This window comes from Mercenaria mercenaria, chromosome 12 (genome assembly GCF_021730395.1).
Source record: "Mercenaria mercenaria strain notata chromosome 12, MADL_Memer_1, whole genome shotgun sequence".
NCBI classification, from domain to species: Eukaryota; Metazoa; Mollusca; class Bivalvia; order Venerida; family Veneridae; genus Mercenaria; species Mercenaria mercenaria.
This window is the reverse complement of record NC_069372.1, coordinates 40,752,933-40,780,272: the sequence shown is the minus strand read 5'-3', so window position 1 is coordinate 40,780,272 and position 27,340 is coordinate 40,752,933. Positions and strand designations below refer to the sequence as shown.

Here is a 27,340-nt window from a genome sequence, read left to right as displayed (position 1 = left end):
AAAAATCATTCAGTATTTCAATGAAACGAATTTGAATTTGGATGAGGTTACAGAACTGTTTCTTATTAATACATCTTCACTAACTCGGGACGGTGAATAATTAGCTCTTTAACAATTATGCACTTCAGTGTAAAGATAAATATTGTCAATAAATGCCCATTAACATAGTATCCTCCAAATGTTTCTATCAAACTTTCAGGTAGGGGAGAAAGTATATGGGATGTGTTCTCCAGGATTCCTGGAAAAGTACTGGAAGGTCACACCGGGGAAATAGCAGACGACAGTTATCATAAATACCCAGAGGATGTAAATCTGCTCCGATCTTTAAAGGTGCGGTTATAACGGATGTCTTTGAAATAATTTGAACCAAAACATTATGACGTTTTCTATTCTATTCGACTTTATTTCAGGTAAATCTAGAAATAAATAAATAGAATATAAATACATTTAATTCTAGGCTAATTTTCTTTTTACATATACTAAACCGAGTTTTCTCAAATACATGTCGAGTTCATGACATTTATCGTAATCGGTCAAATTTATTATTTTCAGGTGTCACACTACCGTTTCTCGATTGCTTGGCCCAGGATATTTCCTCTTGGTTCTGGTACCGTTCCAAACCAAGCCGGTATAGACTACTACAACAAAGTTATAGATCTTCTACTATCTGCAAATATCGTTCCTATGGTAACACTCTATCATTGGGACCTCCCTCAAGAATTGCAAATATACGGAGGTTGGACAAATAGGACGACGGCTGATTTGTACGCGGACTATGTCGATGTTTGTTTCAAACATTTTGGTGATAGGGTAATACACCTTTCTATTTCATACCTATATAAATTTAATAATAGTATGTTTTTCTTTATGTCAGTTGACAATACAATAGAAATCAGTATGCCTACTGTATTCATTGCCTTTTTAAATATTTATAACAATATCCGAAACCTACAGTCCAGAAAAGCCATATTTTTTCTCGTATTGGACTAGGGTCCAAAATATCCTTATTTTTTTCTTATTGGACGGGACAAATCTTTCGATTCCTTAATGCAAGGAGTCAATCGGGATTACTTCCCATGTATGGTGCACATTCCGTCTACAGACACCAGTAAAGTTTAAAAATAAAAAGTGCGATAACTTTTAATTTTTGAACGAAACATGTAAGTGTGAGCATTCGATTTCTAAGTTAGAACATTTTTATCCGATGATCACCGTTTTGGCTGGAACATTGATGAAAGGTTGTTTTCATTTTCTGGGGCTGGAGTGAAACACATTTATCATTACATATTATGAGGGAAGAATATCAACATGTAATGTTTGTTGTATTTGGAAATGTTTCAAATCGTCATATAAAAATGTGTGAATATTTGCTTTTTTAATATTTCTTTCCTTTTTTGCTATGGTATGAAATAAAGAGGTAATCTAACAGTGTTGAGTACAATACTGAATTTAGTTGGACTCGTACACAGCAGTAGTAACCCGTATTTGGACTCGGCATTTGCCATGAGTTATTTCTGCTCTGTACTCGTCCAATTCAGCATTGCACTCAACACTGTTAAATAATCTCATAGTATAATGACCAAAGTCGTACTTATTTCATAGGTTACATAATTACAATCGCAACTGGCTCCTGCGTTCGCATACAACATGTAGATACAAAAAGTTATTTTTTGGTACCAAAAATGATACAAATCTGCCGAGCATGTTATCAGTTTTATTCAACGAGTCTAATAGATTCAATGTGGAAAGACACAAATTTAATATTCTTTTCATCACATGTTAGTTTTTCCTGCCGAAACATCAAAAATCTTCTTTCTTTAGCTATTAAAAACAAGTCAATTTGACAAACGTCTCTTTTACTTTAAACGACGTCGACGTCAAAGGATTATACCACTAGTGTATTATCAGCTTTATATAATGGCTTTATTACACTCCCGCGAAGTCAAACATGTTATAAAAAGATCTTTTGGTGTAAAATATCGCAACAAAAGAAAAGAATTTACTCATTTTTGTATTATCTACGTTCCTAAATATTGTTTCATACACTTCAGGTGAAACTGTGGATAACTTTGAACGAACCATGGGTTGTATCATATATGGGATACGGTTCTGGAGAATATGCACCAGGTATGTTTCATTTTTAAAATAGAAGCGCGAGATCACGTACTAGATCATAAAATAAAATTACAGTAAACATGTGCTAAAAATATCATAGATAAAGAAAACTTACGTATAGCATTGTATATAACACTGTATAAAATTGTATAACCAGTGTCTCTTTATCTATTGCACACTGATTACATCGGTTGTCGGAGTTTTGTTTGTACAATGTATCAAGAATTACAACCGAAACTGTTTATGTATTTTAGGTTGGAATAAAACGGGTACATCCGACTACCAAGCAGGGCATACCCTGATTCTGGCACATGCAAAGGCTTACAATATATACCAGACCAAATACAAGAACAAACAGAAAGGTAACATTCATGATTTTTTCTTTGAACGTTTATGATACAAATCATAAAATCTGAGACATAATTAATTTCATTCTTAACAGGAGTTGTATAAAACATTTTTGTATTGAAACATATAATTAAAGTAAACCCATATTCCATAAAACAATGCTTAAAAATGTTTCAAGCTGCATGCTATTAAATTGTCATTACAATGACTATGAGAATATACGTATTTAGCAATACTTTATAGCTTAGCAGTTTTCAGAAATACGAAAAATAGTCGAGTTTTTACAAATACACAAGCTCACTGTTTACGATTCAGAAGCATAAACTTATGATACTTCAGGTAAAGTGGGTATTACGATGAATTGTGATTACGCAACGCCAAAGAACCGAAAGAACCCCGCGGATTTTACAGCAGCTGACAGACATATAGAGTTCCAGTTGGGCTGGTTTGCTCATCCAATATTTGTAGACGGAGATTATCCTAGGGTTATGAGGCATCAAATAGACAAGAAAAGCAAAGATTTAAATGAATCAAGACTGCCACACTTTACGGAAGAGGAGAAGAAACTTATCAAAGGTATTCATCGGCTTTGTATTAAATCATTCATCATAGGGACAAGAAGCACAATGAGTGTTCTAATGACTTTTTAACATTTAAAACATCGTGCACTAGCTCTGTAGCTACAGGTGAGTTGCGGTTGTTTGTGTTTTAAAGTTTTGAAGATAGATATTCTTCATTTGCCATTGTCTTCCCTTGAAAACATACAAGTTTCAAGTTTCAGATGTCGTCAATGAGAATTCCTGTATTATTTGATAGATATTTTTATCATGTTTTTTCTTATCATACTGTTTTTTTTTACATATCTATTATGGTCAATGGTTATGGAATTCCATTCAATATCATATTTCTTTCAGGATCTGCCGATTTTCTGGGACTTAACCAGTATACAACTCTACTGGTAGAAGATTATGAATTCCCCACCGTGGATCACACGTACTACAATGATATGGACATTAAAGAAAGTAGGGATCCCAGTTGGCTTGGGTAAGGGTCGAATGATATTGCTTAATCCTTTTTTATTATATCGAATATTGGACAGCCATAAGATCTGTTTGTTATTCGGGCAACTAGAATACTTTCATTAAACTTCCTGAATGTACTCAGTGCATTTCTTTGCATTTGATATTTGATTTCAAACATCGTGTTCTCATCTTATTAACTTTCTTTCCCCCAAAATAAAGCACTAAAACAACTGTTTTAGAAAGAGATGGCCTACTTATTTGAATGCTCAGCAATTATTACCTAAGGTTGAGGACCCGAAATGACAGTTAGCATTTTACGTTTTTTCTTTATGCAATTTCGGCAATCTCCATTGGTCACGGAAAGCCAAAAAGGAAAATGCCGCTTTTCGTTACGAGAATAAGAAATCACACAGAAATTGTCGAGTGCTTTTATAGGCCTATTACCTTAAAGGGTTAACTTCTTTGTTCATTTTCTTTACTTTTCATATTGCTTTAGTTCTGGTTCCGACTTGTTGTATGTTACCTAATTGTTAATTTTCTTTACTTTTCACATTGCTTAGTTCTGGTTCCGACTGGTTATTTGTTACTTCATAGTTCACTTTCTTTACTTCTTTCATTACTTTAGCTCTGGTTCCTCCTCAGCGTTCTTAGTTACTTCATTGTACATTTTCGTTACTTTTCATATGGCTTTAGTTCTGGTTCCGACGGCTGGTTGTATGTTACTTCATTGTTCATTTTCTCTACTGTTCTCATTAATTTATAACTGGTTTCAGCAGCTCATTTTTATTACTACAGTGTTCATTGATTTAGTTCTGCTTCCGACTGTTTGTGTGTTACTTCATTGTTCATTTTATGTTCTCCGAAGGGGGAGCATAAAGTCACCACCTTTACTGTTCACATTGCTTTAGTTCTGGTTCTAACGCGTTTTATGTTACTTCATTATTCATTTTTATGCTCCCTGAAGGGGGCAGCATATACTAGTAGTCGCCACATTGTCCTTCCGTCCATTGAATTGATACTTTGATATACTTGATATATGGATAGAGGTCAGTGAGAGGGAGTGCAGTGACAAGAAACCTTAACTCTAGGTGGCCCTGTTCTTGAATTATCTCTGTTTTTTTTAAAAAAACCTTTTTTCTAGGCATAACTCAAATACTATGTAAGGTATTGACTTAATACTTTACATATTCAAAGAGGTCAGTGAGAGAAAGTGCAAAGACAGGGAACCGTAACTTTAGGTGGTCCCATTTTAAAATCATCTCCCATTTTGAAAACGTTGTTTGGGACATAACTCGAATACTACGCAAGGTATTGACTTGATAGTTTACATATTGAGGTTGGTGAGAGGGGGTTATAATAAGGAACAATAACTCTGTTGTCCAATTTTAACATATGTATGGTATTGACTTGATACTTAACATATGCATAGAGATCAATAAGAGGGAGTCCAAGTCAAGTGTTAAAGAACCACACCTCTTGCTGACCACATTTCACCTTAACACTACCTCCGTGACTGAAAAGACCCATATGCTACAGTTATTTCGGAGTGCATTCATCGGCGTTACCGATCGCCTTGTCTTTACTGTCCACATTGCTTTAGTTCTGGTTCCGACTGGTTTTATGTTACTTCATTGTCCATTGCTTTAGTTTGGTTCCGACAGGTTGTATGTTATTTCATTGTTCATTTTCTTTACTGTTCACATTGCTTTAGGTCTGGTTCTGACTGGTTGTTTGTTACGCCATTTGGAATGCGTCGACTGTTGAACTGGATCAAAAGTCACTATGGCAACGTACCTATATACATCACGGAGAACGGTATCACTGATAGAAATGCTACATTACAGGATCACCATAGAATATTTTACTACAAGGGATATATTAATGAGGTTCTAAAAGGTAGTGGTGTTTGGAAAACATATAGAAACATGGTTTTGTAAACAATTCAGTACAAGACCATTTATTGGATTTGTTTTTATTGAAAACAATAAAATACATTTGTATCAGTCAATTATATTGTTTAATCCCCTTTGCTTGCTGCTAACATTTAGTTGTTTTGATTTTACATGATTCATATTTGTGTCAGAATTAAGGAAAGCTAATGTTTTTCTTTCAGTTTGATTTATTTTGTGTTGTTTTATATACAAATGCTCACAATGGTGTCTTTCTTTCAGCCGTCCTGCTGGATAATGTGAATGTAAAAGGATACACTGCTTGGTCACTGATTGATAATTTTGAATGGTCTCATGGTTATATTGAACGGTTTGGATTGCATTATGTCAACTTCTCGGACCCTGAGCGCCCGAGAATTCCGAAGCTTTCCGCAGGCTGGTACCGTGAAACAGTATTGAGAAGAGGATTTCCGGAATATCCCATTAACCAGACTGATTGGCAATACCAGGACGACTTCCTGTATGGGTTATTTCCGGAAAACTTTGCTTGGAGTGTTGCCACGGCAGCGTATCAAGTTGAAGGTGGATGGAACGAAGATGGTATGCCTGTAACAAATGGAACATATTTTAAGATGATAATGTGATAAAAATGGTATAGTAACTAACAATGTTATCCCGTGAAAGAAATAGAAAGAAAGTATGAAAACATACATGTAGCTGATATGTTAAAGGGACTGGCCTCCAGATGGTACAACGATAAAGAAAAAAGAAAATTTTAAGATTAGAAAATTATTGCTATATTTCTTATGAAGACTTCAAAACTTAGTAAGTGACAGAATTTATGTTCTGGACACACATGAAATAAGTTTTTTAAACTATTTTTTCCATTCAGAGTTAACTGACTTTATTATAAAGTTTTATATAAGCGGTCGTTAAGTACTAATTCCTCGTAGTTAACTGGAAGTTTTTATTGTCGAGGCAACCTACTCTTGATTCAGTATTTTTTTAAATATAGTTTAGAAAGAAGACCGCATGTTCTAATGTTCATAATATGGTCAAACTTAAATTTTAAAGAAATATCATTTTGACCAAACTCTGGAGTCGAATCCCTATAAAGAAATTGAATTATTTTGTGTGTAACAGTTAGCATTTGTTTCTGTTTTGATAGGCAAGGGAGTCAGTATATGGGACACGTTCTCACATACGAACAGAATCAAAAACGGCGACACGGGAGATATTGCTTGTGATACATACCACAAATATTTAACTGATATCACACTCTTGAAGAATTTAAAGGTAAATGTATATGCTTTGTAAACTTATCTGTTATTTTGGATGAAATCAGTACAGTATTATAACTTTTATTTGCTGTTACAGCGCAAGTATGCGATACGAAAATAGTTGATAAAACAAAGATATTTTATTCACTCCGAGCGATGATACACATCTTTAAAAATCACATAAGTTTTTCTTTCATGAGAAAAGCCGCTATAATTTGAAAGCTATTACCGTTTTGTTTGAACATTTGGAATACCTTTTGTACTTTATTGCAGATTTCCCATTACCGATTTTCAATATCATGGCCAAGAATCCTACCTGATGGTACCAATAAATACATCAATCCAGCTGGTATGTACGATGGAGTGCGGAATTGGACAAGAAATAACATGTTACGCTTGACTTTTCTATCTACATTTTTAATTCAAATGAAGACATCTACCACCCTGGTTTATTCATTGTTCGATATATGATATTTCTATTACTGAACATCTAATATAATTATGACATAGGATTTAACTAGACATTTTGATTTTATCTGTTTCGCGATTCGAGGTCAATGAGAGAAATATATAGATCATTTAATGTAATTAATTATTCCCACGAATGCGATAGTTTTGACAAATTCAAACATTTTAGAAAATCCTTCTAACGTGACCACCAGTCCTATACTGATTAATCTGTAAGTTTGTCAAATTTTATATTGTATAATACGTGTCCCGAACTGTTATTTTCACAGGTATTGCGTATTATAATGATTTGATCGATGCACTTCTGGACGCTGAAATTGTTCCCATGGTAACCATGTATCACTGGGACTTGCCTCAAGCTCTTGAAGATGACGGTGGTTGGACAAATGATAGTATTGTTGACAGATTTGTTGATTATGCCAGAGTACTGTTCGATTACTTTGGAAATAGGGTAATAGTTAATTTGTCAATCTTGTCAAGAATTAAAATCTGGTAGACCTCATTATCTTTTCATCTTTTGATGCTGTCATCGTTGCTTTACATTATATATATCATATTTTATTTACTAAACATAGTGAGTAGTTATTCCATGACATCTATATACCATTTTCAACTGTTTGCTGTTTCTATGAGAGATTACCTTGGTACCGTGATATACCTTGAGAGAGGTACCTTGGACGCCTACTTAAAGTATCTTGCTTCTCACTTCTGAAGGTTAGAGTCCTGCCTTGGTCGTAATATTGGGAACACGTTTAGCATGATTGCGGAATGGCGCTTGTTTTGCCCACGTGCTCACCCCCCCCCCAAACACCCTTTGCTTGAAATATTGCCAGGAGTGACACATGGCGTCTTCCGCTACCAGTAAAACTGGAAAGTTACCATATAGCATCATAGATTTTGTGAGACTGTACACCATAAAAACAAAATAGAAAAAGTGTGTTTTATAACATTTTGGAAAACCTGTCTCAACACTGTGCATATAATTTTCAAAAACAAATTAGGTGGTTAATTTATTGTTTCATGTTCATGAACAAAATAATTACCACTAAAAGAGTGGCAAGGACTTATGTCTAAAGAGTGGCAAATACTTATATCTAAAAGGTGGAAAAGACCTATGTCGAATGAATAACAGAGGCTTATGACTAAAGGATAGGAAAGGCATACATCTGAAGAGTGGCAAAGGTTTATGTCTATAGAGTGGCAAATACATATATCTAAAGAGTGGCATATCTTTTATCTTAAGATTGGCAAATACATATATCTGAAGAGTGACAAAGTGTTATGTCTGTAGGGGGATAAAGACTTTACAATAGTGGCAGAGGCTTATGTCCAAGGAGTGGCAAAGGCTTAAATCTGAAACAAGGATAAACTTACGTCTAAACAGTGACAAAGACTTATAGCTAAAGGGTGACAAAGGCCATTGTCTAAGGGTGGCAAAGACTTGTGTTTAAAGAGTTGCAAAAACTTATGTCTCAAGGATTGGCAAAGACTTTTATTTAAAGAGTCGCAAAGAATTATATCTAAAGGGTGGCAAAGAATTTTACACTATATTTGTTAGTTCAAACTAAATGAGACACGTTCTTTTTTCAGGTCAAATTCTGGATAACTCATAATGAACCATGGGTAGCAGCTCACCATGGATACGAGAGTGCAGATCACGCACCCGGTCGGAAAGGTCAAGGTTATTCTGCCGGTCACAATTTTCTTCGTTCACATGGAAAAGTATATCGACTTTATCAGAAGGAGTATAGATCGTCACAACAAGGTAAGTCGTTATTTAATAGTTGCCTTTTGTCTTCAAAGATTGTCTTCTTGAAATACGATGTAAGAAATTAAATAAAAAGTCAAATCAGTTTAATTTAGCTTTGTGACCCCAGTAAAAGTTATTTATTAAGTATCTTACAGTTACGTAAAAAGAAATGCACTTATTCTATCGTTCACAGGTCAAGTTGGAATCACATTGAGTCACATGTGGGGAGAACCTCATGGTAATCAAAGTCTTGCTGACATCGAGGCCGCCGAAAGGTTTAATCAGTTTGGTCTGGGATGGTTTGCTAATCCCATATATGGCAATGGAGATTACCCGGATGTTATGAAATGGCAGATCGGTAATAAGAGCTTAGAGCAAGGGTTAAATAGCTCCAGATTACCTGAATTTACTGATGAAGAAAAAGAAATGTTGAAAGGTATGTAAGTTTTGATAATGTATAACGTGTTATCAAAACATTGTTTTATGAAAAAGCATGGTGCATATGTCGAGGTAAAAATATAGCGTTTTTCTTTGTTTATGCGAATTTACGTTTTCAGCTAACCAGAGTACAAGGTATTCAAAGGAAGCTATTGTAGTAACTAAACGTCTGTCGGCCGTTGGCATATTTTTTTTTCAAACGACATCTCCTCCGAAACTACCAGCTGAAGGTTGATGAAACTGAGTATTCCTGTGTGCTTTTCTTCCAAAATTGTTCACATGGGGTGTGCAAGAACTAGAAATATAAACATATTCAAAAAGCACATCTTCCGAAATAGCTAGATCGATTTTTATGTAATTTCATAGAAATTCTTTCTTGGGTGACTATCAAGCTTTTTTCTGATTCGTTGTAAACCTCTCCCTTCAGGGAACATTTTTCTCAGGTCATCTTTCTCTGTTTGCGTGTTGCAGAAATAAAAATAGAATGCTATAAATCAGGAACTGTTATTAAAATAGTTTCACATAATATTACATGTGTGACCCTTTATAAAGATTGTTCAAGTTATGTCGATCAGTTAAAAATGGAAAGAAAATGACTGCCAGATCTAAAAGCGACCTTAAACCAATGATACAATTTTAAAATAATTTCACAGTAATGTTTATTGGTTGATTCTCTCAAGATTGTTCAAATAACTTCTAATTAAATGAAATGGCCACAAATTTTCTATATGTATTCAGTGGGAACTTTAAAATGAGTAACTTCTGATTAAAAAAAAGCATGGCCTCAAATATTCCATTATGTACTTAGTGGGAAATTTTAAGAAAAACAACAACAAAAAAACAACTTCTTGCCAGTTTTTTTTTGCCCGACATTAAAAGAATTTCACACAAATATTCCTTGGCTTACCCTTTACAAAGTTGTTCAAACTGATCAGATTATCAAGATGTCCACAGGAGTGCTAGGTCACTCCCTTTAAAAACTTTCTTACCAGAAACTGCCTTTCCAATTTTAAAATGATTCTTTGGTGAGTATTTAACATGAATGTATAAGTTGTTCCGATATATTAAAAACACCAGAGCTAAAAACTAAAGCATTTTCCAAGCAACACCTCCTAAACCGTTGTTCTGATTTTGAAGTAATTTCATAAAAATGCCCATTTGAGTGACTGATAAGATTGTTTCAACATGCAGTAATAATTCTGATTTGTCAGAAAACATTGCAGCCAGGACTTTAAATCGAAAGTCTTCAAACCCCATCTTCTCCTGTACAACTGGTCCGATTTTGAAATAAGTCAATAGTAATATTACTTTGGTGACACTGCAGTTTTAAAATTTATCTTTAGTTTTAAAAGAAAACATAGCCACCGAGGCAGAGATGGTTTCGCCTATTTAGCACAACGAAACACTATTCCCAGAATATGCTAACCAGTTTTCAAAATGTTTTTATTATACCTGTATGAGTTGTTAAACCATGACTTAATTTTTGATAGAAGTGACCACGCTCAAATAAATATAAGGACATATATTTCCCTTTCAGGAAGCGCTGATTTCATGGGATATAATTTATATACATCCGCCTTGATACAGGCTAGTGTAAAGCCTCTTCATCCGGCGAGCTATGAGGGGGATCTCGATCTGATAGAAAGCAAAGACCCAGCATGGCTTAAGTAAGTGAATATTTTATAAAAAAAGATAAATCAGCAAGTTTTATGAAGCGCAGTCGATTTTCTGTCAAGTTATCAAAAATGTTTTGATGTAAGTCCAATAGAATTGTCTATTTGAAACGTTAGTAAGAACAACAATTCAAGTAAATGGCGTTATTACTGACACCAGAACAGAAAGAAAATGCCAGATATAGTTTGCCTAGGGTTAGGGTATAGCATGTACATTGGCTTTTTCTTTCTGCTCTGGTGCCAGTGGATGTTATGTTCTTTAAGGTATTAAATTTCGATTTTTTTCCTTACATAGTATAAAGTTTTCGATATTGACAGTGTATATTTGTTCTTTATTGGAAAATAAAACACTATTGTAGGTCAGGATCAGAGTGGTTACGGGTAACACCTTGGGGACTACGCCGAGGTCTGAACTGGATCAAGTCTCATTATAACAATTTCCCGGTTTACATTACTGAAAATGGAGTCTCTGATAATACAGGCAGAACCTCAGACCAATATAGAATAGACTATTACAGACAGTATATCAACGAGGTGTTAAAAGGTATGCAAACTGTCGTTTGATGCCGCATGACAGAAATGTATAAAACGGGATAAAATTACTTGTAGTTGTAATCTTGTCCTGTTGTTTGTTCTTCTCAAGATATCAAACGAAACCACAAAACTATTAATTATGATTTATCTTTCGAGTAATGGAAGTATTTGCTTTAAAAACTGCTTAAACTGATACATTGGGATGGTTTTGCACCTGATTTTTCATTACAGCCATACGATTAGACGGATGTGACGTCAGAGGCTACACAGCCTGGTCATTCCTGGACAACTTTGAATGGATGGAAGGTTATTCGGAACACTTCGGTCTACATTCCGTAAACTTCTCGGACCCAGAAAGGCAGAGAACACCAAAATTATCGGCTGCATATTTTACAAGCGTAATAGAAGACAATGGGTTTTACAAACCTGGAAATGATACTACCGAGTTAACAGTCATCAGTACTGTCACCCCTGCGCCTCAAGTTTTCCATTATCCAGAAAAAGACAGTGTAAGTTCTCACCTAATACAAGTTTAGAACAGCTTTATTTAACTTACCAGAAGGTGCCATTTTTCATAGGAAAAAATAATATATGTTACCGAAAATAACAATATTAGCATCCCATATTGTGTTGGAACAACAAGTTTTCGGTTTGTGTCATCGCAGATGTTTGAAGGTCTTTAAGATTATAGAATACTGACAGTGGCGTGTTTTTGTTGGGTATTAAAACTGCATTTTATAATACAATCCAAAAACAGAGACTGTTCCTTTTTTTTCGTTGTTTTGGGACACTTGTGCCGCGAAATGTATTGACAAAACAGCGCCCGCTTCAAAACGACGCAAACTATAGATTATAGAAAAAACATTTGTTTTGGACCGGCCGTTTTAGAACGGTTTCATTGCTAATTTAGCATTTAGTATATACAAATATGATGTCTTCTTCTGTAGCAATGACTATTGTTTTACGCCACAAGTGCTCAAGCCTGCGTTTTAGACTTCTGTCCGTTATGAAGTTTGTCCGTAAGCTAGGGGCAGCTTGGTCGATCAGAGTAAATTGTTTTACTGCGGACGGGAACATGCTTATTATATAGTACAGATATTTCATTTTCACTCACTCACGTATGGACCTGTCAGTGCATTTATTATATGTGGCGCAGAGACGTCATGTTTACAAGACTGTACGTAAATGAAGAGTAGTATTTTACAGAACTTTTTTTTAATGTTTTCTGCGTGGAACTGGTTTCGCAGCACAAGCTCTGAAATGCAAAATGGTCACATGTTGTCATTTGCCAGTTAGATCACAAGAACATGAACAATGTTGTTGACTTTCAAGACAACCCTAACGCAAATATTCGAGTTTTTGAAGACTGTTTAACTTTTCAGATGCAATATATTTTTCAGAACGATACTGAATGGGCATATGAGGATGACTTTCTGTATGGAGTATTCCCAGACAATTTTGCCTGGAGTGTTGCCACAGCAGCGTATCAAGTGGAGGGTGGATGGAATGAAGACGGTATTCTAGATATATAAGTAGATAGAGATTAGTTATAAACCTCCTATAATTATACATTATTGTACAAATATACATTACAATACTGTATGTCAGCAAGATATAGGGATGTTGTACATTAGTAGACTGTATGTCGGTAAGATATAGTATGTTAAACATAACTAGATGATTTCAAATTCATTTTCTTCTCTTTTATTTCAAAATGTCCTTGGATCTATTTATTATCTACAGAGATAATATACATTTCTCGGCGTCATCCTCGAAGTACGCGCTAATCAATACGTTACTTTATGTTACGTTAAACATTTATCACTAGTTCAGTAAGAACAGTTTCAAATTGCAAATGTGGGGATAAGAGACAAAATGCATTATGCCATAAAGCATTGTATTATCATCGACATACAGAGAAAACATAGTATAAAATCAAGAAATCTAGAGAAACTGACATGTGAACGGACAGCGTATTAAATTGATAACTGAAATTCTTTTGTGTACGGTTCTTAACTAAACGATACGAACACTTAAAGATTTGTATGATGCAAATTAATGTCTTTACAAAACGTATAGTTAAAAAAAGATTAAAAAGAACAAATTATTGAGATTAGAAATATCGTGAAAGGAGATGGTACCTCACACGTTTTAATCGTTTTGTTTTCCTTTTCAGGTAAAGGTATGAGTATATGGGACACATTTTCGAGACAGGGAAAGATAGACAACAAAGACACGGGCGATATAGCTTGTGATACTTACCATAAATATCTAGATGACATTACACTACTAAAGAACCTTAAGGTTGGTATATTCTAAGGCGTCTGTGGCAGAAAGTTAAGGCCACTGACTTCGGCCGCTTTGTTGGTTTGAAAACTTGCTCGGGATAAAGAATTCTTCGATGTGCGGAAGCCATCCGCTGGCTTTCGGAAGATTGGTACCCGCTCTTGCCTGAACTAATGCTCGGAGAGGTACATGGGGTCTTCCTCGACCTTAAAAACCTGTAAAAGCGCCTTATGACTTCAAACCCAATTGTTAAACCCAATAAAACCAAACCATTTTCTTCAGTTTCATTGTCTGGATCTTGGGTAAATTGTTTTTGAAGAATGAATACAATATTTTTTTGACATTTAGAAAAGCTATAAACAGACATAAAGCTTAAAAGAATAAAAATACCTGTATTACTGCGTACCTTGATATTAAAGCTCTTACACTTTTAAATAGACAAAGCTTCTGCCAGAATATACCGTTGCGGTCAGTAAAAGCTGTTTGTTGTTTGACGCAGATCGTAATGCAAGGCGTTGACTTTAATCATGATATTTAGGTTGTTACAAGCAACCGTTTTGTATTGCGTATATTGTGTAATTTTGTTAATAGTAAACGTTATACCCTCATTTTTCACTAAAGTATAATAAACTGTATTGTGTTGATCAATATTGATTATAAGATATATGTCGTGACAACAGATAAACCACTACCGATTTTCGATATCCTGGTCCAGGATCCTTCCTGATGGTACTACTAGATTCATAAATCCTGCAGGTATGTATAACCAATACAATTTATTAAAAGTCTGAGACTTTTGTCTCAACAATAAGTCGTTATGTAAATATTGTAAAGTATATAGACAACTTCCCAAACGTGTGAAGAGTAATTATTCCGAAATACCTTAAAAACTCATTGTTAATAAAAAAAATTGACATGTTTCAAAATTTGATTTTTTCTTTAGAAATTTTCTTAAAATATAGTGTACAGCACTTAGGTATTTTCATGGTGCGGATTGTAGCTATTAGTTTATGTTATATTTGATATACCACCCGACACATGCTGAAATCAGACTTGAAAACAGATAGTGATGACATTTTAGCGGTCTGTAAACTCTTAACTAAAATAACGACAGTGAGATAACAACGTATATAAGCTGAGACATGACGTGCTCGTTTCAATTTCTTGTTAATTTTACGACCAAACGTGCCGTTATTTTCAGGCATTGCTTACTACAACGATTTAATTGATGCGTTACTTGACGCCAGTATCACTCCTATGGTAACGCTTTATCACTCGGATCTACCTCAAGATCTAGAAAATGTAGGAGGCTGGACCAACAATACCATAGTGGATATGTTTGCAGATTATGCAAGAGTATTGTTCAACAACTTCGGTGACAGGGTAAATACGAAAATAATTTCAATTTTTTCCCCTCTATTTTCAAAATGCGGTATGTTGCTTTCGCCTCGGATGACATTCTGTGTTACACACGCTGCAATATGATAATCATATAGTGCTAGATCTATACAGAAGTACAATTTGCGAAATGTTTGTTTTAATTCAAATTTCTGTTGTTGTTGTTGTTGTTTTCATTTGATCAATTCACCTATAGATCTATTTGAATACTCTTTAATGTGTGTCAGACAAGTTTGACAGAGATAATATGCGTGGAAAAACCTTTGAATTGAAGGCACATTCAAAGCTTCCGTTTATAATTTTATGCGATATATTTACTTTTTGTAGGTCAAGTTTTGGATAACAATTAACGAGCCATGGGTTGTTGCCCACCACGGGTACGAGACTGGCGACCATGCTCCGGGTCGCAAAGGTGTGGGCTACTCTGCAGGCCACAATCTAATTCGTTCACATGGAAGAGTGTACAACATTTACAGGGATTATTACCAGAAGAAACAAAAAGGTGTTGACTCAAGCTTACCATAAAACAGGCTTAAATGATTGCGTAGGTCGTAGAAAATTTGAAATTTAAAACAAGTTTTTATTTATTTCCATAGATGAGATATTTTAGATGGTAAGTCACGTTTTGATTCAAACTCCACATCTTTCGAAGAATTCGTTTATTTTTATTATATAAAACACATCTTGTTCTGACACCAGATGACTGTGTGTGACATCCCTTTTTTATTTTACAACAGCGTTGGACAGTGCCTATATAAGCAGGGTAGCCGTTACCATTATCTCTTTCACCTTTTAACCAAACCATCGTTCGCTTTCAAATACTAATCTTGCACATCTTCCAGGAATGGTTGGCATAACATACAGTCATAGACTGGGAGAACCATACAACAAGGGATCTCAGGCTGATATAGAAGCTGCTGAAAGGTTTAACCAGTTCTATCTAGGCTGGTTTGCAAACCCGATATTTGGTAATGGAGACTACCCAGATGTTATGAAATGGCAAGTTGGAAACAAGAGTGTTGAACAAGGCTACAAATCGTCAAGACTCCCAGAATTTACCACAGAAGAAAAGGCTATGCTTAAAGGTAAATGAAATGTAAAAATTAAAATTTAACAGACATCAACTTTAATATTTTTCTTATTTTGATTCATGTCTTGTACTCTAATGCCTATGTTAGGATGACTTTTTACATTATTATGTTAGAGGACCATATGTTAGACTGGCTTTAGCCAAATATGCTATTCTCTAAGAAATAAAGTTTTTATTATTATAATTATTAAAGTTTTGTAGTTGGTATACCTGTCTTAAAACATGTAATTATTTTACACAGAACTGGTCATAGATGTGCTGAGTTATTTAGATTATATTTTTCTCTCTGTACATATCTTAGAAGTATTTCATTGCGCTTATACCGATCTCATTGCACTTATATTTATCTCACTACGCATATATCTATCTCACTGCACATATATTATTTTCATTGCGCTTCTATTTATCTCATTGGGCATAAAGTTATCTCACTGCGCGTATCATAATTGTTTCATTGCACTTGCCTTTGCAAGCCAAGTATGAGAAAAGATGTAATAGCAATACTTTTTCATTAAAGCATTTCGCGAAATGGACAAATATAACACGGTGCTTGTTAGAGTATTCATAGTCCTTAAATTATTTGGGAAACCCTGGATTCATATTATCCATAGTGTTTTACTTAAACTAATACCACTTGATTTTTTAATATTTCTCAGGGAGTGCAGATTTTCTTGGGTACAACTTCTACACAGAGAATCTTATCCAAGCCAGCAAGAGCCCGCTTACACCGGTTGGATACGAAACAGATTTGGATGTGATACAAATAAAAGAACCCTGTTGGAAAAGGCAAATATTTTTTTGTTTGCACAAAAATGAAATTTCAATATATAATCTTTTCTTCCATTCTACTCTACTATCATTTTATATTGTTATCGCCAAATAACTTGAAAAATCTAGTATTTAGTGTTGCTTGGAACGAAATGTATCGTATTTTGTACAATGTAAAAACAAACTGTCTAGTTCATTGGTTAATTTGTACTAAACCGTTTAATAGTATATACAGTAACATTATCATTTCTTCTAGAACTGGATCCGAATGGTTACGTGTGACACCATGGGCGTTACGGAGAGGTTTGAATTGGTTAAAATCTCACTACAACAACTTTCCAGTGTACATTACAGAAAATGGCGTTTCAGACAATACAGGGACGACTTCGGACCATCACCGAGTTGACTTTTACAGAGAATATATAAATGAAGTCCTTAAAGGTAAAAAAGGTTTTCTCCATTTCTTTTCAGCTTAATTTAAAAAACTGGCAAGTCAAATTAGAGCAAACACTTCGATTTTAAAATTATTGTATACTCTTATAGATTAGTGTAGCAGGTAAGTACTGTGCTTATCTTACTACAGTTTATTCTTCGAATATTATTATTTTTTATTTAACGAATTTATTTTTCTTTCTGTTTCTAGCAATTAGGATCGACGGTTGTGATGTAAGAGGCTATACGGCTTGGTCATTCTTGGACAATTTTGAATGGATGAGAGGTTATTCGGAACATTTCGGACTTCACCATGTAAATTTTTCTGATCCGGAGAGACCAAGAACACCGAAGTTATCCGCATCATATTTCAGATCAATCATAGAAAATAATGGATTTTTGAAATATGGAAATTCTACTGGTCAAAGAAATAACTATAATATCACCTGTCATACGAATACTGTTCCTGAAGTAAGCACTGATGCAACAATTAAGAGTAGCAAAATGCCACAATCGAGCACAGTTCAAACGGTGGTTACCAAAAAGGCAGAAAAAAGCACTGTTCAAGTGTCAGCTAGTAAAAGCTCTGTTCAAGTGCCAGCTAGTAAAAGCACCATTCAAGTGTTAGCTAGTAAAAAAACTGAAAAAAGTACCATTCCAACAGTTGCTACTAAAAAGCCAGTTAACAAAGTAACAACACCTGAAAATAAGTCATCGGCTACCGACTTAAATGCTTTATATGTGATTATATTATTTTCGATTATCTTCATTCTAGGCTACTGAAAATTTACATAAACGTATATTTTAATTACAAGTTGGGTTACATGAACTTGAACATTTTGTGAGAATATTAATGCTGTATTGCAATGATTCCATGAAGTCAAGACAGAATGACGTTTTCTGAGGCATATTGAAAATAACTGATCAGATTTGTTTTCTGGTTACAGACATAGGTATAGATCTCCATCAATTGATCTCAGTTTTTGTATTTAGCAAATATAGCAAATCAGGTACAATGTTGTTGTTTTTTTTCAAATAGATAACACACATTTCGATTAAATCATAACCTTTCTAAGACAATTAGTTTTATCATTGCGAATGAATCCTTTCTTATTCTTCAATTCTTTTAGTTGCTTATTTATATTTTGAAAATAATCTTTGTAATACAACATCCGAAATTAAAAATGATGTTTCTGAGTTGTGTTTCGAAATATTTACGGATATAGGGACGGGGTACAAATACATCTACACCTTAATTTCGTTTGTAAAAACGAATGTGGTTACTTAAACAGTCTATGTTTTGTCTAGTAAAAAAGTAAAAAGAAAGAGTAGTGAGACTATTGAGCATTGCAAACTCAGCCAGAGCCACAAATTACAGAGGAGGCCAGCCACAAATAAAAACTGAACTCGAAAGATGTAAAGATATAGTAGACGTCTTGCTTCAAACATCAAACAATTACGGCTTAAGACATTACACCCAACAACAGTTACGGCCTAAAACATTAGGCAACACTTTAAACATCCAACAGCAATTACGGCGCAATACATTGGGCAATACTTCAAACATCCAACAACAATTACGGCTCAAAACATTTAGAACTACTTCAAACATTCAACAATAGTTACGGCCTAAAACATTGAGCAATACTTCAAACATCCAACAACAATTACAACTTAAATCATTGGCCAATACTTCAAATATCCAACAATTGTTAAAGCTTAAAAATTTGGGCAATACTTCAAACATACAACAACAGCTACGGCCTAAAACATTGGGCAATACTTCAAACATCCAACAGTTACGGTCTAAAACATTGGACAATACTTCAAACATCCAACAAAAACTACGGCCTAAAACATTGGGCAATGCTTAAAACATCCAACAACAACGGCTTAAAACATTGGGAAATACTTCAAACATCAAACAATAACAGCTTAAATCATTGGGCAATAAAGTGGGATGGGGTTGGAAGAGATGAAACATCACCAACACACAAAACAAAATGCGTAATATATAAAACGAAACGGACAAATAGGAAGTTGAAAATATGGACAACCGCCTTGTAACAGTCAGTAACCTATGAAAAGGACACTGCTGTTGGTTTAAAAGCTATTAGGCCATGTCAGCTTCACATTTACAATACCCAAAAACTAGTATTAAAAGACAGTGAAAATTAAAAGGTTCCCCACTGAGCTGAACTCTGACATTAATGACAAAAAAAAACAACAACAAAAAACATACTTATTATATTACCAGTAGTAAAATATGTAAATAGGGACATGGCTAGGTATCAGCGCACCAATGTACTCAGCAACTTGTCTGAAGTCAAAGCACCAAGAGCACGAACTGTAAGGGCACGACTAGGCAGTTGAAAGACAATAATCTCTGTCTGTATAAGCAGATATAGGAGAAAAGCATTAGAGAGTCTCCTTACACTATCCAATAGGAAAGCGTAGCAATTAATTGTAGAAGGGTCAAACATCAAACACGCACTGTGTTTCAGAATGTTTGAGCAGTATTCTGTTTAAATAATATTCTAATAGATTTAACATAAGCATTATGTTCAATTTTCCGTAGTATACTGGGTGTGTAACACCAAATTTATGAAGTTTTTTAAGGCTTGTGTTGTATTTATTTAAAAGTTCTGACGATTAGTGGTAAATTTTGATAAAAACCTTCCGTAGCCTTCCGGTAACCCTGTTCTAACAACTTCCTTTCGTAATACATAGATTCTATAACTAAAAACACATTAAGCAAGCTCTTGCAAAACAAATAACTTACTGCCTTGTAACTTATATGCACCGTATGATGTTGTTCAAGAGACATCTCCGACTAGATGGGGAAATTGACAATGTTAAAGTTAAAATCGTAAACCTTACCATATATTTTTGTTTGTAAATTACCGTAAATAGTTGTAAGATGCAAGTTCAAAGTCCAAAAAAAGACGCTTCGAAACCTGAGGTAGTAGTTTTATTAAGTTATAATGTATTTCAAAACTTCAGTAACACCAAACTGGGTCTCAGTGGAAGAAGTAAGCATGACATCTCATTTATAACAGTATAATAATAAATCAGCAATGAGTGGGGCACAGTTAGTCCTCATAATGATACCAATAACTTGTTTATATGTTTCCTGCATAATTTAATAAATACTTTATTCAATAGACACAGCAATGCTTTACATACATGATTACAGATCCACAAGGTGTATTTGTTATAGTTACTGTTAGAAAAAATGTTGTTGTTTAACTACACGCCAAATAATTAGCATTTTCGCAAATGTTTTCTCAACTAAGGGCCATATTCATAGTTGTCACTCAAACTCACACTTGACTCAAATTTTAGTAAGTATCACTCAAATGGGCCTCGAGTAGACCTTGCGGGAGTGAGAGTGGCGTTCGAAATGTCATATCCATAAATCCCACTCAATCTTAACTTTTAGAGGGGCAACTCAAATATTGGTTTCATTGCATACAACGGATTTAACGGACTATAAAGGTATATATGACAATAACATCAAAGGTATGCAAAAGTGCTGATCGTTATTTTTGTAGATATATATGCCAAGTCAAAAGTTGTCATCTTATTGCTTGGCTGTATGTCTGTCCGTCCATTTGTTTTATAACACGTCTGTCCGTCTGTCCGTCTACTCATCTGCATTAGTAGAATTAAATTTATACTGAAAAGACATGAGTTTATTTTTCGCTGAAATTAATTTTTTTTATAACAACTGTTAGTGTTTTCCGAAAGCCAGTCCGCGTAAATTTCAATTATTACAAAAATATCATTTAGAAAATAAATGTTTCTGAAGTCATTTAAAAATGAGATTTAATAGATACAGGTTTTCTTAATAACACATTAAATGTTTATATTTTTCAGAATTCAGAATGAATTTTCCGATATCTAGGCGTGTTAAATGTAAATAACTGTTACAAGGACGTGTGTTTCTGGGAGTGACTGATGAGCCCCGTTAGGCTATGTTTCGTAGATATATATTCAATTTGCCTATAGGTTTGCATCAATTTACTGTCTATTTTTGTTGCGTATTAAAAAAGAAAAAAAACTTTCACAAATATGTGCCTTTGCCTTAAATACACACACGACACTGTTATCATACCTTCAAATGAATTAAAGATTGTAAATTTATCATTTAAACCTGCATTTTAATATTTGAGAAACACTCGAGTGTCCTCAGGGAGTCGACTCGACTGTCACTTTCCTTAATAAATACAAATTAATTCTTTCCTGAGTAAATATATATTCGTAGAAATCTACCCTTGCCATTTATTTTTAGAGATAATGAAATCTTATACTGGTACACCCTATATTTATTCAATGTTTTTACAGGCTCTAAAATAGCGTGATCGTATGTTTGTTTTCTTGTTAATGATAGTTTCTGAGTCCTCCGGGGTACATTGGGGCCACCAACCAATCGGGTGTGTGTACGTGGGAGGAGAGGAAGGGGGTGTGGTCTGAAGGTAAATGTTCTTACACGAACAAGTTATCCCTGCCTACAACAACATGCAGTAGTGATGTTTTACAAAGAGTAACTTAATAATTATTGCCTAACACAAACTGAACTTTCGAGACATCTGCGAGGAATTACCACTGACTGGTGCCTTTGTCGCACTTAAACTTCGCTTTATATTATATTTGCATTCTCCCTCTTCAGTTGTATCGGCGATATGTTCGATCTTCGTTCCAGTCCTTATTCCAAAGTTCTTCGGAAATTCAACTGTGATTGAGATGCGTGGTCGCAAAGCGTCTGTAGTGCTGTTTACATCACCATTCTCCGTGTATCCTTCAGCATCAGCCATTTCAATAGTTTGATACTCAGTTATTGTTTTAACATTCATAACGTCTCCATTATTGCTTGAACTGACGGAACTAGTGTCAGAACAGACAAAGTCCGATCTGTTATCACACGTGCAACTGGATGTTTCCCTTGAATCCTCGTAAATCGGCGATAAAATATTTTCTTTTTCATATTTTTCAGCATAAACATTATCAAACTCATCGTCACCTTTCCCGTTCTTATCCTTAACACCATCCTTACAGTTTTCAATGAATGCATTTTCGTTATTACATTCTTTATTTGTATCAGTCTCATTATTTTCATCGATACTACTTATTAATCCATTTTGATAACTAGAACCATGCTTTTCGTCATAGTCAGAACTTATAAAATGTGTGCTGACATTTCTCTTTGCACTTGTCAATTCAGCGATAAAGTCTTCATTGTCCTTATCTAATTTGCGTTCCTCTTGACTTAGTTTATCGTTATGTCCATTTCGATATTCCTGCACTCCCTCTTCGCCAGCTGCTTTCTGTTCTTCATCACTGAACGTTTCACTTGTCATGTTGTTCGATCTTAGGTCAGGATCATTGTGAAATAAAGTGTAATCAAATGTGCCGACGCTTTCGATACTGTTAATAGAAACTCTTTTTCTTTTGTCATCAAAGTCATTATTACCGAGAATTTCTTTGTTTATTTTTTCCTCACAATTTGAATTACCTTTAATATTGTCTCCAAATCCTCTTGTCATTGCTTGAAATAGTGGTTGATTGTATTCAAAATTAAACTTTGTCTTGTATCCTTTCCAGTTAACCGGATTATTTGCAACAGCAGCTACGTTACTCATATGTGAAGAAACGGCAGGGATAACATCCATGTTCAATGACTTTAAATTTCGCTTTTTCTTGGCAGACGGTTGATAGCTTACACCATACATTTCCTGTGCAAAACATACATTAGATGTAATCTACATTACTTATTCCGTGTATTATTTTGATTACGAAAAGTGACATTATTCTCTCTGGAAAAAGCTACATGTGTATTTGACAGAAAAAAACAAATTTTGCAAAAAGTGTAGATGCTTAATACAGAAGTCTAGATTTAAGGCGCAATGCATTGTAATATCTAAAAAGACTTGTACATGTATGTATGTATGTATGTGCTAGATGTAATCATGAAAGGGAAGTTTGAATTAATAATTGGAAAACTTAATTAACAATTAAATACAGTTGAAACTCGATATCTCGATCTCGCTTATCCCAAAATTCCGGAAGACATCTTCAAGTCCCGTCCCGAAAATACGTGCACATCATTTTAAGTCGAATTTCGGTTATGTTAAAGTAAAACGCTCGATTCCTTGGAATTTGAGATCTCGAGTTTATTTAGTAAAAGCAAAATTACTTACATAAATTTCGAGTGGTACTCGGAGTGCTTGCTCTTTATCATAGTTGTAAGTAGGCTTGCATTTTTCTGATGGTATCGCGACGGCAAGTAGAAATGTTACCAAAATGAAAGCAGCACTTAGGTATGCCAATATATCCTCAATGTCTGTATAGCTTGCTGAAATAAAATGCGACAGGAATTTAAAAAAAAAATGCTGTAGCAGCTAATTGTTCATGCTTTTTGTGTAGCTGCTCACCGCCTCTCGATGAATTAAACGAATCTTTTCTGTTTTAACATTATCTAACCAAACTGCTTTTATAATTTTTTAACCTCTACACATATAATTAATCAAGGTTTTATCTGCAATCATTAGTTTCTGTTACGATAAAGTAGTCTTTGCTGCTGGAAAAACAAAATAAGGTAAAACAAATGCAATGTATATATTCCAGACATTGTTAGTATTTGATGAAACGTATATTTCTTCTTGACAATTAATGAAAATTCTACGTCATAGAAGTAACAAACACATGATAGATCTATATTATAATAAGTGGATGCGAGTTTTAGTAAAATTTAATGAAGTAACCAAAGTAACTCACAAAAACAACTTGCCTTGTTTGACGGATTTGGTGCGAACTATTTTTTTCAAACTGAAGTTCTGCGAACACACTGCATACCTGCCCTTTCCGTATGAAAATTCATGACATGTATTGTTCCGTTCTTTTATTACTTTTCCTCGACACAAGTTATCAGTCACAGTTGGCACTTCTTTGATGTTCAGGCACTTTACAGACAGAATTTTGAAACTTCGGCAGTCGACGAAAAACCAGTTTGGATCACGTGATGTCGAATTATCCGTTGCAAAGCAGGTCCAGCTATATTTAGCAAAATGTTGTGACTGGATGTTGATGACGTCACATTTACTAATAACCGCATCTGGTAGATTGACGTCGTGGAACTTGTAGTTTGAAATAACAATCCCTTGCTTTGCAAATAGTTTATCATCTGTTGAAATATTCTCATGCATGTGACCTGCACATGAGTTATTTTTACCAATGATATCAACCAGGTCTGTGTGAAGCGTTGTTGTGCGGACAGCTTTAGTCTCTGCTAAACCGAATCCTGAAAACCATTGTTTATTAATTACTTTTTAATCATGCAGAATAAATGCATTGCTAAAATGTGTGCTAGTAAAGCGAGGTAAGACTGAAATTTTTACATTGCCTCAACAAAACTCATGTGATAACTGAACTTTTTTTTTAATTTCATGTACTATCTGATCATTTTTCAACATCCATGTATTATGAAAATTGCCATGGCTTTCAAAATTATTTAGAATGTGGAGACGCCTTAAGACATATAACGTTACAACTCGACAAAACATCAGATAAGTTATAAGTTTCTCAGCACATCGAAGATCGACCCTAATCAATGCGTATTCTTATGTCTATTTTTGTATTCAAAATTCAGTTGAAACTCGATAACTCGAACTGGCTTATCACAAAATTCCGGCTATCTTAAAGCCCTGCTCCGCGGTCATTCAAATTCTGTTGTGTGTATGCAACCCATGATTACAATAGGTTACAGTTAACGGCCATGCGCCACACTTTAGCATGCAATACCACATGTATTTTATATAGAATTTATATAAAATAGCCTATTTTGACAGGCGTCACTGTTCATAGTCAGGATTTTCATGCTTTTTTCAGTGACAATTTAAGGTTAAAAGGTAGGACTGGAGCAAGTCTTTAAGACCCACCACGACCTAGTGACCTATTGTTTTCTCTCACAAAAACTCTCTGAATTAATATATTTTCACATTTATTCAGTCAATCGCTTTTCAGTATACTTAAGTTTAAAAACAAAGTTTGATCTAAACTCAGCTTAATATATCAAATACTGTTCTTAATGTTGCATTCATTTAATACAATGTTTAGACTTTATTTCACAGTAAATGTGTCAGTAGATACTTGTACTTCTTACTTTTTTTTCATGCAAATCATGTATTATTACCATCATGGAAACACAAAAGAATACAGTTATTTTGTATTTTCATGATGGTAATTATACATGATTTGCATGAAAAAAGAGAAACACAAGTATCTGGTTAAAATTTGACAGAGACATATTTCAGGCCAAGACGATGTCGTTATGTCTAAATATGTTATTAAATCTATGTAGTAATATGCGCGGTACTAGTTTTATTAAGCTGAGTTTATATCACACTTTGTTTCTAGAATGTACAATAGCTATTTATCGTTCCGAAGAGTTTCGAAACTATACCGAAAAGAGATTGACTGAATACATTTCAAGATGAAATTGCAAAAACACATTCATTCAGTTTGCCTAAATTGTCCATCTATAGCTGTATTTAATATCAGAATGATTTCACGAAGTTCATGAAGGAGGGAAAAGTAGGTCACTATATTGTGGTTGGCCCCCCACAATCTAATGACCTACATTTTCCTCCTATATGAACTTCGTGAAAATTATTTTGATAATTCTTGTATAATGCAACTACCGTATATTGCACGATGACAGATGGACAATTTAGGCCATTCCTGAATTAATGTGTTTTTATAACTTCATATTCAATAGTTTTAAAAATCATAGATAAATAACAGCTTATCCTGTAGAAATAAAGTGTGATCTAAACTCAACTTATACAATATTCACTGTTACATTCATTCGATGAAATATTTAGACGTTAAACATATTGTCTGGTCACTGTCTATTTGTAACGAGATACTTGTATTTCTCAACCTTTTTAAGCAAAACCTTGTAGGGTTATGATGACATGCTGTCAAAGGGACCGTTTTCTATCAAGTATGTAAGCATGGTAATTTAGTGTATATTACAGGCAGAAACACATTTGCAGTGTGTTCGAAAAGTATGTACATTTATTTTCAGACGAAAACTAAATTCCTGTAAAAAGTACAGATAAAATGCACTTTATTCGAAATTCTTAACGCTAATTTTATATAAAAGTAGTCTTAATTGTTTGGCTTATCCTGGAACAACTGATACGTATTAGACCTTCCTGGCTTATCGGGATGCTTATTTTATGATCTGATGTTTTTATAGATGTCGAACAGCGGCAGTCAAAAGTCATCACGCTGTCCCGAAACGTCCTGTTATTTGGACTTATATAAAAGATGAGCAAGATAAAACGGTTATAAATCTAAAATTATATTGAAAATAAAAATCATGCACATAAAAGTTTAATATTCTTACCCACTGCATATCCGTATATTATAACAACGCAAATTATATAGTTTATCCTCATTTTAGTAACTAAAAGATAACTTCATACATTTCATTAATATAGTTCATACATGTACATGGTCACGGTAAGTTCTGTTTTTACATTGTAAGCGAGTAAACAAAACATTAATTACTGTACATCGTAGTAAAATGACAAAGTACAGGTGTAGTCTAATTTAGCACAAACGCTCACCTTTGTCTCGTATATGTATAATAGGGGTCCAATAAATTGTCACTTTGTTACGCAATTACAGGTGCGTACAAAATGTGCCTATATCGATCGGGCCATCTTTTAATATATCAGTATAGAAAAGTCATTATTGATAAGACTATGAAAAAATCAACATAGTGGAGTGACCATGAGAAAATCAACATAGTGGCTTTGCGACCAGCATGGATCCAGACCA

At 34.3% G+C, this 27,340-nt stretch overlaps 2 protein-coding genes across 2 annotated transcripts in view; one reads left to right on the top strand and one right to left on the bottom strand.

Moving 5' to 3' along the window:
* Positions 1–18,676, top strand: part of LOC123533272 (uncharacterized) — a 43,090-nt gene extending 24,414 nt beyond the window's left edge. Inside the window, exons 34-58 of the mRNA XM_053519811.1 lie at positions 200–330; positions 553–810; positions 2,052–2,127; positions 2,370–2,477; positions 2,803–3,039; positions 3,378–3,507; positions 5,197–5,381; positions 5,657–5,974; positions 6,543–6,670; positions 6,928–7,003; positions 7,392–7,573; positions 8,713–8,887; positions 9,066–9,308; positions 10,848–10,977; positions 11,343–11,527; positions 11,749–12,026; positions 12,918–13,032; positions 13,694–13,821; positions 14,484–14,559; positions 15,005–15,186; positions 15,529–15,703; positions 16,044–16,286; positions 16,948–17,077; positions 17,316–17,500; positions 17,703–18,676. Of these exons, the coding sequence (XP_053375786.1) occupies positions 200–330; positions 553–810; positions 2,052–2,127; positions 2,370–2,477; positions 2,803–3,039; positions 3,378–3,507; positions 5,197–5,381; positions 5,657–5,974; positions 6,543–6,670; positions 6,928–7,003; positions 7,392–7,573; positions 8,713–8,887; positions 9,066–9,308; positions 10,848–10,977; positions 11,343–11,527; positions 11,749–12,026; positions 12,918–13,032; positions 13,694–13,821; positions 14,484–14,559; positions 15,005–15,186; positions 15,529–15,703; positions 16,044–16,286; positions 16,948–17,077; positions 17,316–17,500; positions 17,703–18,274 (4,646 nt within the window). The 3' untranslated portion in view covers positions 18,275–18,676. The remainder of the gene's footprint in view (positions 1–199; positions 331–552; positions 811–2,051; positions 2,128–2,369; positions 2,478–2,802; positions 3,040–3,377; positions 3,508–5,196; positions 5,382–5,656; positions 5,975–6,542; positions 6,671–6,927; positions 7,004–7,391; positions 7,574–8,712; positions 8,888–9,065; positions 9,309–10,847; positions 10,978–11,342; positions 11,528–11,748; positions 12,027–12,917; positions 13,033–13,693; positions 13,822–14,483; positions 14,560–15,004; positions 15,187–15,528; positions 15,704–16,043; positions 16,287–16,947; positions 17,078–17,315; positions 17,501–17,702) is intronic.
* Positions 18,677–19,687: 1,011 nt separating this feature from the next.
* LOC123534946 (uncharacterized) lies at positions 19,688–27,070 on the bottom strand. The gene is made up of 4 exons (XM_045317436.2): positions 26,904–27,070; positions 24,282–24,791; positions 23,692–23,846; positions 19,688–23,226 (listed from the first exon to the last, which is right to left on the bottom strand). The coding sequence occupies exons 1-4, from the start codon at positions 26,953–26,955 to the stop codon at positions 22,057–22,059; spliced, it is 1,887 nt and encodes a 628-aa protein (XP_045173371.2). The 5' UTR covers positions 26,956–27,070; the 3' UTR covers positions 19,688–22,056.
* Positions 27,071–27,340: the final 270 nt, after the last annotated feature.

Excerpts from the sequence above, each read along its gene's own strand:
- LOC123534946 (XM_045317436.2), bottom strand. The coding sequence starts at position 26,955 with ATGAGGATAAACTATATAATTTGCGTTGTTATAATATACGGATATGCA. Across the intron at positions 24,792-26,903 it reads AATATACGGATATGCAGTGG|GATTCGGTTTAGCAGAGACT; the intron begins GTAAGAATATTA and ends AATGGTTTTCAG. Across the intron at positions 23,227-23,691 it reads GAGTACCACTCGAAATTTAT|GAAATGTATGGTGTAAGCTA; the intron begins GTAAGTAATTTT and ends TGTTTTGCACAG.